Source organism: Nicotiana tabacum, chromosome 1, assembly GCF_000715075.1.
Source record: "Nicotiana tabacum cultivar K326 chromosome 1, ASM71507v2, whole genome shotgun sequence".
Taxonomy (NCBI): domain Eukaryota; kingdom Viridiplantae; phylum Streptophyta; class Magnoliopsida; order Solanales; family Solanaceae; genus Nicotiana; species Nicotiana tabacum.
The window spans coordinates 209,243,543-209,258,833 of NC_134080.1; the positions used below are offsets into that span (position 1 = coordinate 209,243,543).

Here is a 15,291-nt window from a genome sequence, read left to right on the forward strand (position 1 = left end):
TCCAACTTAATGGGTGTAGACAATTAAAATTTTGTCAAATTTAAATCCATAAGAAATTTGGATTTTACCACAAATTAAATATATATTGGTCCAATTAAGTAACATGGAATGGTATAATTAGGTTTGTTATTTAAATCCAATTAAAATTGATTTAAATAAAGGTCCAATATATTATTGGGCTAGCCCGTCAATTGATCTTCTATCAAATGGGTTGGCCCATAAGCCTCAAGCTCAATAATCCACTAGGGTTTTCTTGGAGATTACTCCACCCACACCTATATAAAGGGGTCAAAGGAGAAGGCTAAGGGACAAGCAGAAGCTCTGAAGAGTAGCATCGAGGTCTCCATCCATATCTGCAATCGTCGTCTGTGGTCAAACTCCAAAGGCGAACTCAAATCATAGGCGGGCGGCTTCAAATCTTTCGTTCGTGAAAACCCAACACCAAATCCTGGTTCGTGATGACCTTCAAATTGTTCGTGACGTACTACAAATCTGAAATCCGTCAAGTTCAAGATCAAGCTCTCAAGCTCTTGAACCATCATTCGTGAAGAGAAGAATTAGAGGACTATATCTCTTTAGATTTAGAGATATTTTAGAGATTATAACCCCATCACTTAAAATCGAATATAATATTTGTCTCTATATTTCTTGTCTTGATTATTATTTTTTAGGAGCGAAATTTAATTGTTACAAATTTTGGCACGCCCAGTGGGACTATCTCTACCTCTCATCTCTTCTCAACTCTCAACATTCAAGATCACTAAGATGGCTTCAAAGAAGATTGACTCAAAAGTTACTGTCTCCAAGTTTTCTTCTGACGTTGAAAGTATCCTAAACGTTACTATGGGGAGTCTTGGGCCAATCACCTGGAGCAAGGCGAGTGTCTTGGGACAACAATCACTCCAAGTGTCTTCTGCACCAATTCATGCTTTGAGATCTTCATCATTTGAAGAAGAAAAGTCCTCTGCTAGCAAGTCAGAGAGAGGAGATAATATTGCAGAAGTTGTGCAGAAAGCTCTTGCTCAACTTACTTTATACAATACCAAGAGTCAGCTTACCCAACCTGATGATGAAGTTTTAAGTGTTGGCTCTACGCCAATCTCGCCACATGACATGTTCCAAACTGAGTTCAATCCGTGGGAAAGTCTCGGTTATTCTTCATCATCTGCAATAATCATGGAGGCAATGATGACTAACACTTCGACAATGGAGGAGCAACTCGCAAACCTGACAAAGGCGATTGATGGCTTAACAAAGTATGCTCAAGATTAAGATGTCTGTATCGCAAAATTGACAGGCATAGTTGAAAACATGATAGATGGGGAATCAAGTCATGCACCTGGAAAGCTTCCTGAAGTCCACGAGAAGGCTGATCCTCTAACAAAACAAGTGTCATCCGCCAAAGAACTTCATGTCTCCTCCGAAGGATCAATTTCTATTGAACAATTGAAGGAATTCATTATGGGAACTATCAAGGATAAGTATGAGGTCGCTTCAAAATCTTCTCTCACGTACACAAAGCCATATACTGCAAGAATCGATAGCTTGAAGATGCCTGCCGGCTATCAACCTCCCAAATTTCAGCAGTTCGACGGCAAGGGAAATCCAAAGCAACATGTCGCGCACTTTGTTGAGACATGCAACAATGCAGGGACTTATGGAGATTACCTTGTCAAGCAGTTCGTTCGCTCACTAAAGGGGAATGCTTTTGATTGGTACACCGACCTCGAGGCTGGATCCATTGATATTTGGGACCAATTGGAGCAAGAGTTTCTCAATCGCTTTTATAGTACGAGGCATACTGTGAGCATGGTGGAACTTATGAACACTCGCCAACGAAAAGATAAACCAGTTATTGACTTTATCAATCGATGGAGGAATTCAAGCCTTAACTGCAAAGATAGGCTACACGAAGCTTCTGGCATAGAGATGTGCATCCAAGGAATGCATTGGGCACTTCGTTACATCTTGCAAGGAATTAAGCCCAGGACATTTGAAGAACTTGCCACCCGTGCTCATGAATGGAGTTGAGCATGGCTTCTGCGGGGAAATGAAGGGCTGCCCATCGATGAACTTTGCAAGGGAAGGGATAAGCAAGAAGTCAAGAAATGGAGCAAGTTCGTACCCAATAATGAAAGCAAAGAATCCATGAACATCAATGCCTCTCCTTTGAAGTTTACTACCAAGGTGAGCAAGAAACAGAGTATGAAAACAACTTCCTCTCAAGACAATGCAAATCGGAAGTTGACTCTCAAAAAGATGCAAGAAAAGGAGTACCCATTTCTAGACTCCGATGTGCCTGCAATATTTGAAGAACTCCTCGAGTTAAAGCTTATTAAGCTGCCAGATATGAAGCAGCCAGATGAAGCTAGAAAAAGCAATGACCCGAATTACTACAAATACCATCGGCTTGTAGGTCACCCTCTTGAGAAGTGCTTTGTTTTCAAGGACAAAGTAATGGATTTGGCTTGTTAAAATAAGATCGAGCTCGAAGATGAGAAGGCAAGCACAAACCATGTGTTCATTACCTTTGGCTCATTCGATCCGATTGAGATATGCACCTGTGAAGGGAATGAAAATTAAGAATTGTTGGAGGATAACAAAATCCGAGTTGATCAACTTGATAAAGAAGGATGGAGCCTGGTGACTCGTCGAAGATGCCATAAATTGAGTTTGCAAAAAGGATCAACGAAGCAACCTACGAGGAATAAGATGGTGAGAAGACTAAAGAAGCTACAAATTGTTAAGAACCCAAAGAAGGTAGAGATAGAGACATACCATCACCAAAAGCCACGCCACCCAGTGACTTTGGGAGAATTTTTGCCGAGTTGGTTTCGCATGAGGATTTCTGACGATGATGATAAGGCCTTGTGCTGTAATGCTGATAAAGAAGAAGAGGAAAAGAATGAAGTCAAGTCAACACTCTCTCCATCACTGTCTAATAGTCTTGTTGAGTCCTCCTTCCAAGAAGCAGATGTCTGTAATACAAAAATTATCTTCACTGAAGATGATCTCCTACTTGGTGAGACACCACACAATCGCCCTTTTATTTATGGTGGGTTATGTGCTCGAGAGGATGATAAACAGAATCTTGATAGATGATGGATTTGCATTTAACATTCTTCCCATTCGCATAATGAAAGATCTCGACATCTCAACTGAAGAACTTTCTGAAAGTTGACTGATGATTCAAGGATTCAATCAAGAAGGACAAAGGGCCATAAGAGCTATCAAGTTGGAAATCACCATGGGAGATATGCAATCAACTGCATGGATGCATATGATTGATGCAAAGACTTCATACAATTTGTGGTTGGGCAGGCCGTGGATACACGAGAACAAAGTTGTCCCATCAACTTACTACCATTGTTAAAATATAATAAAGATGGAGTCGAAAAGAAGATAGTTGCTGACGACATGCCGTTCGTAGAAGCCGAGGTATACTTCGTTGATGCAAAGTTCTACTTGAAGAACCACATCATGAAGGGAGTAAAAGTTGATGACATCACGAAGGCCAAATGTGATAATATCGTGTCCAAAAGGGATGAAGTAGCTTCTGGTGAAGATAATGTTACAATAGAAGTATGCCAAGTCTCTAAAACTCATAAAAAGAATGTTGCAATTGCAGGCAAGAAAATAGCTCCTTTATTTCGTTACGTCCCAAAAGTGAAGAAAGATGAAGGAGAATCATCAATCTCTCCAGAAAAGTGCACTAAGAGAATTAACCCTTCCTATCAAGAAGATTGATACCATAAAGTTATCTTCAAAACTACTAGAAAATTTTGTGGCCCCTAACATGCCTCAAAATAAGGCACTCCCCACGAAACGCACAAATGAAGGTTTTGATCCGAATGCTTACAAGTTGTTCGCAAAGGCTGGATATGATCCCAATGAACCATCTAAGCTAGGGAAGCTCCCACCTGAAGCTACTAGGAAAGCAAACACGATGAAGGATAAGGAGCATGTGGTCAAGCAATCACGTGAGGGTCTAGGTTACACACAACCCCCACCAGTTCACATCTCCATTAGAAGAGCAAGTATTAACTATATCACGATGGAAGATGAACCCACTGATCCTAATAAAAGGCCTTCTGTCTTTGATCGACTTGGAGAACCAACTACAAGAACTTTTGTATTTGAGAGGTTGGGGCCATTGAAAAAGAAGAAGAACAAGTCCCAAAGAAATTATGAAACAATAAAAAGACCTTTGCCATCTAGAGTCCAAAGTATCTCTAAAGAGTGTCAAAGCCCGATCCTTTCTAGAATGAGGCGACAACCAAAACTTTTGATTTCATACGGAGAGGTACTCAAAGTGAAGACTCGCACAGTGGTCCATACTAGAGAGCTTGAAGAAGATGAAGAAAGTGTAGGATCTTCATATCACATTACTGCGAATGAGGAGCAACACACTTCATTCCTAAGGAAAATCAACGAAAATTTGGGAGATGCCTCTTGGTGTGGCCATATATCTTTTAATGATAGTGATCCTCAAGAAGATGAAGATGTCAAGGACGCTCCTGCGGAACTAAAAGAAGGAATTAAAATGACTGTTGATGCATTGAAAGAAGTCAACCTTGGCACTGTAGAAGACTCCAGGCCCACCTATGTAAGCACCCTATTAACCACAGATGAAGAAAACACTTATGTGGAACTACTCGAAGAATATAGAGATGTCTTTGCTTGGAGCTACAAAGAGATGCCTAGTTTAGATCCTAAAGTAGCAGTTCATCATCTCGCGGTCAAGAAAGGAGCTCGTCCTGTTAAGCAAGCCCAAAGATGCTTCAAGCCAAAATTGATCCCATCAATCGAAGCCGAGGTCAATAAACTCATCGAAGCTGGTTTCATTCGGGAGGTTAAATATCCTACATGGATTTCAAGCATTGTTCCTATGAAGAAGAAGAATGGCCAAATTTGAGTTTATGTCGATTTTAGAGACCTCAATAATGCTTGCCCTAAGGACGAATTTTTGCTCCCCATTCCAGAGCTTATGATTGATGCCACCACCGGATATGAGGCGATGTCTTTCATGGATGGATCATCTGGCTACAATCAAATATGTATGGCACCAAAAGATGAAGAGCTTACTGCATTTCGCACTCATAAAGGCATTTATTGCTACAAAGTAATGCTTTTTGGTTTGAAGAATACTGGCGCCACATATCAAAGGGCAATGCAAAATATCTTTGATGACGTCCTCCACAAGAATGTGGAATGCTATGTGGATGATTTAGTGGTGAAATCAAGAAAGAAAGGAGACCACTTGCAAGACTTAAGAATGGTGCTCGAACAACTCCAGAGATATCAACTTAGAATGAACCCGTTGAAATGTGCCTTTGGAGTTACTTCTGGAAAATTCCTTGGCTTCATTGTTCGACATCGAGGGATTGATATAGATCAAGCCAAAGTTGATGCAATCTTGAAGATGCCCGAGCCTAGAAATATACATGAACTGAAAAGTCTACAAGGAAAATTGGCGTACCAGAGAAGATTCATCTCAAATCTAGTAGGGAAGTGCCAACCTTTTAGCCGTCTCATGAAGAAAGGTGTACCTTTTGAATGGGACCAAGATTGTAGCAACGCATTCTAGAGCATCAAATCCTACTTGATGAGACCTCCGGTTCTGGCAGCCCCTATACAAGAAAGATCAGTTAGAGCCCTTGTGGCCCAAGAAAATGGTATAAGTAAAGAAAATTCCTTCTACTACTTGAGTAGGATGATGACCCCAAATGATCTGAAGTATTCTCCGATCGAAAAGTTGTGTCTGGTGTTGGTTTTTGTAATTCAAAAGCTAAAGCACTACTTTCAAGCTCATGTCATCCGTCTCGTCTCAAGGGTGAACCCGATCAAGTTTGTTATGTCAAAATCCGTCTCAATGATCGATTAGCAAGGTGGTACCTCCAATTTCAACAATTCAAGATTGTGTATATCCCACAAAAAGCTGTGAAAGGACAAGCTTTAGCAGATTTCTTGGCAGATCATCCAATTCTTGATGATTGGGAGTTGACTGATGAACTACCTAATAAGGATGCGATGGTCATCGAAGTGCAACCACCATGGAAAATGTATTTTGATGGTGCCGCACATGTGAAGGAGCTGGTGCAGGTGTTGTGTTTGTCACTTCTCAAGGAGAAGTTTTGCCATATTCCTTCACCTTAACACAACATTGCACCAACAACGTTGAAGAATATCAAGCACTCATACTTGGGCTTGAGATGGCCGTTGATATGAGACAACTCCAATTACATATTTTTGGAGACTCTGAGTTAGTGATCAATCAATTGCTAGGTAGCTACGAGGTCAAAAGGCCAGAAATGTGTCCTTATTATGATTATGTACAGAAATTGATTGGATGGCTTGGCAACATAACTCTCCAGCATGTGCCAAGGAAGGAAAATAAGAAAGCTGACGCCTTAACTACTCCAGCTTCGACATTGACTCTTCCCAGCCAAACACAAATCAATATCTGCCAAAAATAGATAGTGCCGCTAGATGAGAATGAGGATGAAGAAGCAAGCTTGAGCGTTAGGTAGCCGTCACTGAAACTGTGAAGGTTGATTGGCGACAAACCATGATCGACTACTCATGTTATGGGATACTTCTAGAAGATCCAAGAAGAAAGACCAAAATTCGTCGGCGTGTCCCTCGCTTCCTTTACTACAAAGACACTTTGTATCGAAGATCATTTGAGGGAGTTCTCTTGCGATGTTTAGGGGAAGATGAAGCAACTCAAGCTATTCAAGAGGCACACTCTGGGGTTTGTGGATCACATCAATCCGGGCCGAAGCTCCACTTCCACATTAGGAGGATGGGTTACTACTGTCCGACAATGGTGAAAGATTGCTTAGATTATGCTCGAAGATGCAAGGCTTGCCAGTTTCACGCAAATTTTATATAGCAACCCCCTGAAATGTCACACCCTACTGTTGCATCTTGGCCATTTGATGCTTGGGGATTAGATATTGTTGGACCACTTCCAAAATCTTCTGGAGGACATCTATACATCTTGGCCGCAATGGATTATTTCTCAAAATGGGCCAAGGCCGTCTCTCTCAAGGAAGTGAAGAAAGAGAATGTTGCAAACTTCATTCGAGTGAACATCATATATTGTTTTGGCATTCCTAGTTATATAATAACAGATAATGACAAACCGTTCGATAACAAATTGATGGCCAAGATCTGTGAACTTTTTGGCTTCAAGCAACGTAATTCGTCAATGTATTATGCTATTGCAAATGGACTAACCGAAGCATTTAACATGACGCTTTGCAACTTGTTAAAGAAGGTTGTCTCCCAGTCTAAAAGAGATTGACATAACAGAATGCAAGAAGCTTTGTGGGCATATCGTACAACTCATCGCACACCGACACAAGCAACTCCTTGTTCTCTTGTTTATGGAGTTGAAACAGTTCTTCCTCTTGAGCATCAAATACCGTCCTTGCGACTCGCTATCCAAGAAGGTCTTACTAAAAAAGAAAACGCTCGTCCGTGCCTTGAAGAACTTGAGTCCCTTGATGAAAAAAGGCTAGAAGCTCAACAAAGCCTTGAATGTTATCAAGCTCGTCTTTCTCGTACTTTCAACAAAAAGGTTCGCTTAAGGTCCTTCCAAGTTGGAGATCAAGTTCTTGCAGTAAGAAGACCTATTATCACCTCTTGCAAATCTGGGGGCAAATTCACTTCAAAGTGGGATGGTCCATATGTTGTGCAAGAAGCCTATTCAAGTGGAGCTTACAAGTTAGTTAATACAGATGGCATGAGAATTGGCCCTATCAACGGGAAATTTTGAAGAGGTATTATCCTTGAAGAATAAACGCTCCTCGACACACAAGCCTAAACTGAAAGTCATGAAGCTTCTTAATGCACGAGCCTAAACTGCATGTTGCTACGCTCCTCGACGCACGAGCCTAAACTGCAAGTCATGAAGCTCCTTAATGCATGAACCTAAACCGCATGCTGCTACGCTCCTTAACGCAAGAGTCTGAACTGCATGTTGCAATGATCCTGGCCCGCACGAGCCTAAACTGCGAACGACACCCAAAAAAGGAGTCCGATAGGTTAAAAATCTCGAAAGAGGCGGCCGAGGCAAAAGTTAGGACATAAAAAAATAACCTATTTTGAACTACGTTATGACTTGATCCTCTTCACCGGGGTACGTAGGCAACTTAGAGTTTCATTCTAAGTTCAGTCGCATAAGCTTAAAAAAGTGTGTTTCAACGTGACGTAATCATCAAAATTCGAGCTGAAGCATCACGTTGATTACTCAAATAGGCGTATATTGTATAAAGAAAGAAGGAAATTTGTGTCGAGCCAAAATGGACATTTCATTGCTTCAATGCTACAAGGATCTAATACATCATTGTCAAGAGACTAAAAGGATGAAGATATTTATACTTTGTCCTATATGAAGAATCTAAGTCATAAAAACAAATGACGAGAAAGATTGTCCCTATCTTGTCTTTAAGGCCTTTCCAAGTTCGCTTCATTTCTTCAAGACATGATTCTATCATAAAGCTTTGCGTAGTTGAATCTAATGTGAATTGTTCCCTAATCATGTAGCCTAACTATGAAATTTCTAATTTGGGTTCCAAAGGGTCAAGCAATACATGATCTGGAACTTTGACTAATCCAGAAGGTCTTATGCCGCAAAGACTTCTATATGCATGTGAATATGGAAGTTCACGGCAGTCGCGCCAACTTCGCAAATTTTCTGTTGGTAGACCGAAAAAAGTTCTGCCATGAAATTTGTAGATATTTTAGGTCTCTGAGTTTACTTTCTAACGGCATGGACGGATTGCAATTCTGACACTCCAAGCTCAAGATACAATTATTTTCGCCGAAGGTACGCAATTCTGGGAATTCACTGCAGTTGAGTCGACTTCGCGAATTTTCTGTTGACAGTCCGAAAAGACTTCTATATGCATGCGAATATGGAAGTTCACTGCAATCGCGTCAACTTCGCGAATTTTTTACTGGTAGACCGAAAAAAGTTCAGCCATGAAATTCATAGATATTTTAGGTCTCTGAGTTTACTTTCTAATGGCATGGACGGATTGCAATTCCGACACTCCATGCTCAAGATACAATTATTTTTGCCGAAGGTACGCAATTCTGGAAATTCACTACAGCTGAGTCGATTTCGCGAATTTTCTGTTGACAGTCCGAAAAGAGTTCTGTTATGAAATTTATATCAGTTTTAGATTTCCGAGTCAACTTTCTGACACCACAAACGGATTGTAACCCCGATACTCCTAGCTCAAGATATAATTATTTTCGCTGAAAGTACGCAAATCTGAAAATTCACTACAGTTGAGTCGACTTCGTGAATTTTCTGTTGATAGTCCTAATGGAGTTTTGTTACGAAATTTATATGAGTTTTATATCTCTAGTATACTCTCTGACACCACAAACGGATTGTAATTCCGATACTCCTAGCTCAATATACAATTATTTTCGCCGAAAGTACGCAAATCTGAAAATTCATTGCAGTTGTATCCAATTCGCGAATTTTCTGTTGGTAGACCGAAAAAGGTTCTGCCATGAAATTTGTAGGTATTTTAGGTATCTAAGTTTTCTTTCTAACGGTACAAACAGATTGTAATTCTGACACTCCTAGCTTAAGATATGACTTTCTTTAACAAAAGCGTACGAAGCAACAAAGCCAACATACAAGACATGTGCTGAAATTTAAGAAAGAAATAATTGGGAGTAACGGAGGGAATCCAGGATATCACATATTAAAAATAAAGATACTTTTATTTCTCCAACACATAATTACTCCATTACATGATATTAGTTATAAAAAAAATCGCAAGTTGAGAATCCTAAGCAAAAAAAAAAAAAGAAGAGAAAAAACTCTAAAATCATGGAAAAGGTTTGAAGCTAAGGATTTGTTGGCGGCTTGTCTCAACTTCCCCTTTAAAGAGGGATAATTTCTCTGCTTCATCATCAGATAATGGATGATTGGCTTCAATGGTATAAATCTCCCTTTCGGTAGCGTCAATGTTCTCTTGACTTTTAGCGAACTTCACCTGTTGTTTGTCCAAGAACGCATCGATCTTCTTCTTTCCGGTGGCCAAGGAAGCTAGTTGTTATTCAACACTCGCAAGACTGGCTTGAAGTTTCTATACAGACTCTCTCACTTTTTCATATTCCTGTTTTGCATCATCGAGGCGTCGTCGTGCATCAGAAAGTGACTCTTGGTGAAATTCTTTAGTCATCTTGGACGATCTTAAAGCATCGTAATTTGCGTACGTCATGAAGAAAGCCTCGACAAGAGCCTCCAAAGTAGAAGTATCAATAATATTTTCTTTCTTAATTTCCTCAAGACTCAAAGCAATACTTTTCTCCAACTTTGTGAAGCTATCCAGAGAATCAAGAGAGAACTCTTTGATCCATTCATACAAGGTATGCCACATCGTGTTAACAAAATAAAGTTTAATACGGGAAATAATCTCTTGTGGTTTGAAGTTTGGAGCATCAAGATGCAACGGCCATGGAGTAGGCTCGAAGGCTTTTAGAGGTTTTGCTTGACTTGTGGAAACCTCCATCTTACTCGTCATGGCCGACTTGGAAAGCACAACATCTTCTCGAAGAACGAGGTGTGACTCTTTGGGTAGACTCAAATCTGTCGACGGAGCATTGTTTGCAGCATGATGTTCAACACCATCTAATGAAGTGTTCGGACTTTTTGCGGCCACACCGAGGGAATTTGGGCTTGTAACACAGTCTTCCACCACGTCGTCACCAAGTACATCATCATACAGCTCATTGACGCCCAATTGGAAAAAAAAACTTTAGTGTTCAAAAAAAAAGAAAGGGACTAAATTTGAAGGAAATAATATTTACTCATTTCTCCAGTTCAGACAACAACATCGTTGAGTTAGGGTCACCCTCTACAAAAAATCCAGTATCGATACTAAGAGCATCTAAGTCAGCAAACTCACTATGGCTCGTGTCCTTAGTCTTCTTCTTTGAACGATTACAATGTATGTCGTGACTAACATCACTCTCGTTCGAACTGGAAGTTGAACTAACATTCAAAATCTCATTGGGCAAAGCAGAAGCTTGAGTCCTTTCCTCGTTTGTTGGCACGACGTTGGTTGTCTTCGCAACATTTTTGTTTGGTGAAGTAGAAGACGCTTTCCTTTTGCAAGGATTGTTCGTCACCTCCACAGTGGCAGTAGTTGTCTTGGAAGTCAACAAAACATGTTTAGCTCCTTTGTCCACATGGGCATCCCCGCCCATCGAAGGGGTTGACTTGGATAAGACCTTGGTGCTCGGCGAAGGATCTTTCGATCTTAACTTGGACTTGGAAGACCCTTCGTGAGTGTTCTTTTGATGTTGATCTTCTTTGGAGGATAAAGGAATATCATCTTTCCTTGGAACTTTCAAAATGATATGAGTACTGTTGATACCCAATTTTTTCCTATATATTTTTAATATGCAAAATAACTTCAAAATAGCATATATATGCATATATAAGCAAGTCCAAGTGTTTTATTATTTTTCCACAATTTTTTAAAGGTTTAAGTTGATTTATTTTCTCCCTTTTTATCCATAAAATCACAATAATTATTTTTAAAATTATTATTTTTGATAATTCATCTATTGGCTTTTTATATTTATTTCAAAATATGGGTAAGGTAATTTTTAAATATTTTTACAATTTTATTTAGTATTTTAAAGCTAAATTGCATACAATTGCAATATTAGCCCTTTTAAGATTCAAATGTATTTTATACTCAAACAATTAAGTCTTGTATTTTTAAATGGTCAATTGTATGTTATAAATCATTTTAGTGTTTTCAATTTGTTTTTAGAAATTATCTACTATTTTTTATAAAATTAAAAGGGAAAAGTGTCTATTGAACTCGTAGCCACATTTGTATTTCAACTATAACCCAAATCAGGCCCCAATTCCCCTGGCCCAATTTTAATTAAACCCGACCCTAACCCAATTTTAACCCTACCCAAACCCGGATCCCCACCTACCTCATTTAATCCAGGTCGTTGATCATTCAGATCAATGACCACCATTCCACCTGCCTAAAATAAACCTAAACGACCCCTTACCCTAAATCATTTCTCACCACCCTACTGCCCTTGAATCACCTTCCTCTCCAATTCTCTCTGCAACCTCACCTAAAACCTAGCCGCCGCCACCCAAATTCACCCTAATCCCTTTCAATCCCCTCAATCCATGGACTACCATGGCAGTTTGAGACGTGTACTCGTCTCCTATGTCTACTGATTACCTATTTTCGTGATTCCATGGACAGATCTTGAAGAGATCTGGTCCAGTCCTTACTCAACTTCTATCCATAGCCTTTCTCCAGCCATTCATGGCCGTTCGAGTCAGATCCTTGACTTTTCCAGCTAGATCGGTAATCTTTCAAAGTCTTTCTCACTTTTCTGGGTTCTCTGAAACCCTAACCTTTAAGGTCTTTCGATTTTCTCTTAGATCTATCTTAGATTTGGGTGTTTTACGAACTTCTTGGTGTTTTCTCAAAGGTTCTTCGATTTTCTTTCAAAGTGACTCTTCGTTTTCAACGATTAGGGTTTTCTCAACCTCTTTTAAAAGATCTCTTCTCCGGTTTTCAGTGTTGTTTTATGCTTTTACTATGTTTGAACAGTTTGCTTATATTTTTTTTCTCTTCTTCTGCCTGTATATTCTTCTACCTGGTTCATCGTGTTAAAAACCCTAAGTGTTTTGGTTCTATCCGGGGTTCTGAAACTCTCTTTGTTTATTTTATACGCATGCTTGGTTCGATTAAGTTCTTTGTGTTTGAATCTTTTTTCCTTGTTTTTCTTATCTGATTTTGAGTTCTTACCATTTTTTTAACTCGACTAGTGTTGAAACCCTAATTTCTTAAAAGGTTTTCTTCACTTACTACTGTGAGTTATTTACTTGTTTCTGACTTTCTTTACCTGTTAGACTGGTTTCTTCACTTTGTTTCTATGTGTGAGCCATGAGTGCTTGACCTTGTTGATTATCATGCTTTGAATAGCCTTTAGCCTATTCATGTCACTCATGTATGTTTATGTTCTTCTAGTTTGCTCCCTTTTGTCAATATGTTTGACCTTGCATGTCTGATACTTCTGTTCATTCTATTTATATGTCAAAGTTCAAAATCATGATTCTTTCTTAATTGATCTTGATTTTCCAAAGTTACGATTGATTGCAAATGTTTTCTTATAAAACCCCTATTTCTACCCGTTTGTTTGAATTGATTGATTCCTTTCCTTTATTTGCTGTGATATTGTACCCTTGCTGAATCCCTTCCCAAAACTAAGCGTATTTTGTACTTAGACTCAATTATTTACTTCATACTTTTACTGCCCCTTATATGGCAATAATCAATCTGTCTCAAACTGATTTCTTTCCTTAATTAACCCTGTTAGTATCCGTTTGAGCAGTAATCCCTTGATTAAAGGGAAGTACTTGTGTTAATTGATTTTGATTATGATTATTTTAATGTTTGTGTTAAAACCTTACTTGTTACCTTATTCTCTGCTCATTTTCAAAACTATAAATACCCCAATGCTTTCACTAAAAAGACATGAACAATTGAGTTCAAAAAACACATACTTACACATTCAAACTCTCTTTCTTTTCTCTATTACTTGTGTTGTTGCCTTGTCTAGCCGGCTGAAAGCTAAGGCTAGACTTTGGAACACTGATTGCCTTACTTCTTTTTCTGCACTTTGCTCCTTCAACTGGTACGTTCCTAATTTAAATGATGAGACTCAACCTATATGTTCCCTTGCTGTAAATCACTGCCTCTTTCTAACTTAATGGCTCATGCTGTTGAGTTATACTGTTTGTTTACTGCTTTACTCAGCATGCTTAAAATTTTGCTCTTCTTTAAAAGTGATCAGCATGTTTACCTGTTCCTATTTCTATCCTTCAACTAACATGCCTATAATGTGCCTAATGCATGACTAATTGTGTGTTTCTGCTTTGGGTCCTCTACGTCCCAAACCCCTATCCCTTCCATCTGTTTATTTCTGGCTGGTTTGATATTATGCTAGCATCATCTATTGTTGTGCATGTCCAAACCAGACCCCTGCTGGGGTTATGTGTTTACAGACAAATGTCTGTATGTCCCCAAGTCCCTTGGACCCTTTGTGTGGCTACTGATTCTGTGTGTTTGTGTGTTGTTTATTACTACAACTGATTTCAATCACCTCTATCACTGATTACTTTCAAAAAATGGACTTGCCAATCCAATTTTAAACAAACTCTTTTTTCAAACTATGTGTTCTGCACTTCCACTACACTCTTAGAATCTAGGTTATGCCCCTCTTGTGAGAGCCTTGCTTTGAGACCTTTAAGCTCCCTCTGAACCTGGACACATAAGGGCTGGCTCTTCTATACCGCACTTACTCTGTTTGGTTATGTAAAATCTGGGCGTGAGCATTGCCCATGATCCTTTGAGGTCCTTAGGGAACTCTGACACACCCAGATATGAGAAAGGCTTTGGACTGACATTGGCATTTGAGGTGGTTTACTCCATAACTCAGAGAGGAAGTCAGAATCAGGCTTCCTATGGTTGTAACTTCTTATGTTTGCATTTTTTTTATGTAATTCAATCATTTAGTTTGTAATAATTTGTAAACAAATATTGTGGTGATTAGTGAAAAAGGTGGGTAGTTGTGTATTGTGGGTAAATTGGGTAGATAATATGCCTATAGGGTCTATTTTGATTCAAAATACGATCTATTATATAACATGCCTATAGGATCTGCTTTGGTTTAAAATAAATTTTGCATGCTTTACTTTTACACAATTAGAAACCATGTCTATAGGATCTAAATGGCTATAATAGAAATCATTCCTATAGAACTTAAAACCAGTGTAGTTGTAGAAGAAGTTTAATTCACGTTGTTTATTCTGAATTGGATTAGGCAATTAATCTGTCGCTTCTTTAATAAGTTAAAAAGCATGTCTATAAGATCTCAAGTTGTCCGTTTAAAATTGATCATTGTTTTACTATATTCCTAATCAATATAGATATCATGCTTATAGGACATCAGTATTAAGCCTAGGCAAGCCTTAGGTAATAACTCCAACAAAAATTGAAATGCCTTTGTTTAATTATCAACTGCTACAACCTACAGGCAAGCCTGATTCGGACTTCTTATCTGTGTCATGTAATAAATTTAGTTCTGCTTCAACAACTTAAACACCCTGCTTTAGTATTTTAAATTCAGACTTTGACTGTGTATAAGTCATGCTGTCTGTGTGCATTATTTGTGGAGGTATAACTGAGCCTTCTATCTGCCTACATGTTT

At 39.0% G+C, this 15,291-nt stretch overlaps 1 protein-coding gene across 1 annotated transcript; it reads left to right on the forward strand.

The window, feature by feature from the left end:
• Positions 1–7,318: 7,318 nt before the first annotated feature.
• LOC142164725 (uncharacterized) lies at positions 7,319–7,783 on the forward strand. The gene has a single exon (XM_075223167.1). The coding sequence runs from the start codon at positions 7,319–7,321 to the stop codon at positions 7,781–7,783; it is 465 nt and encodes a 154-aa protein (XP_075079268.1).
• Positions 7,784–15,291: the final 7,508 nt, after the last annotated feature.

Coding starts and splice junctions, on each gene's coding strand:
- LOC142164725 (XM_075223167.1), top strand. CDS start 7,319: ATGCAAGAAGCTTTGTGGGCATATCGTACAACTCATCGCACACCGACA.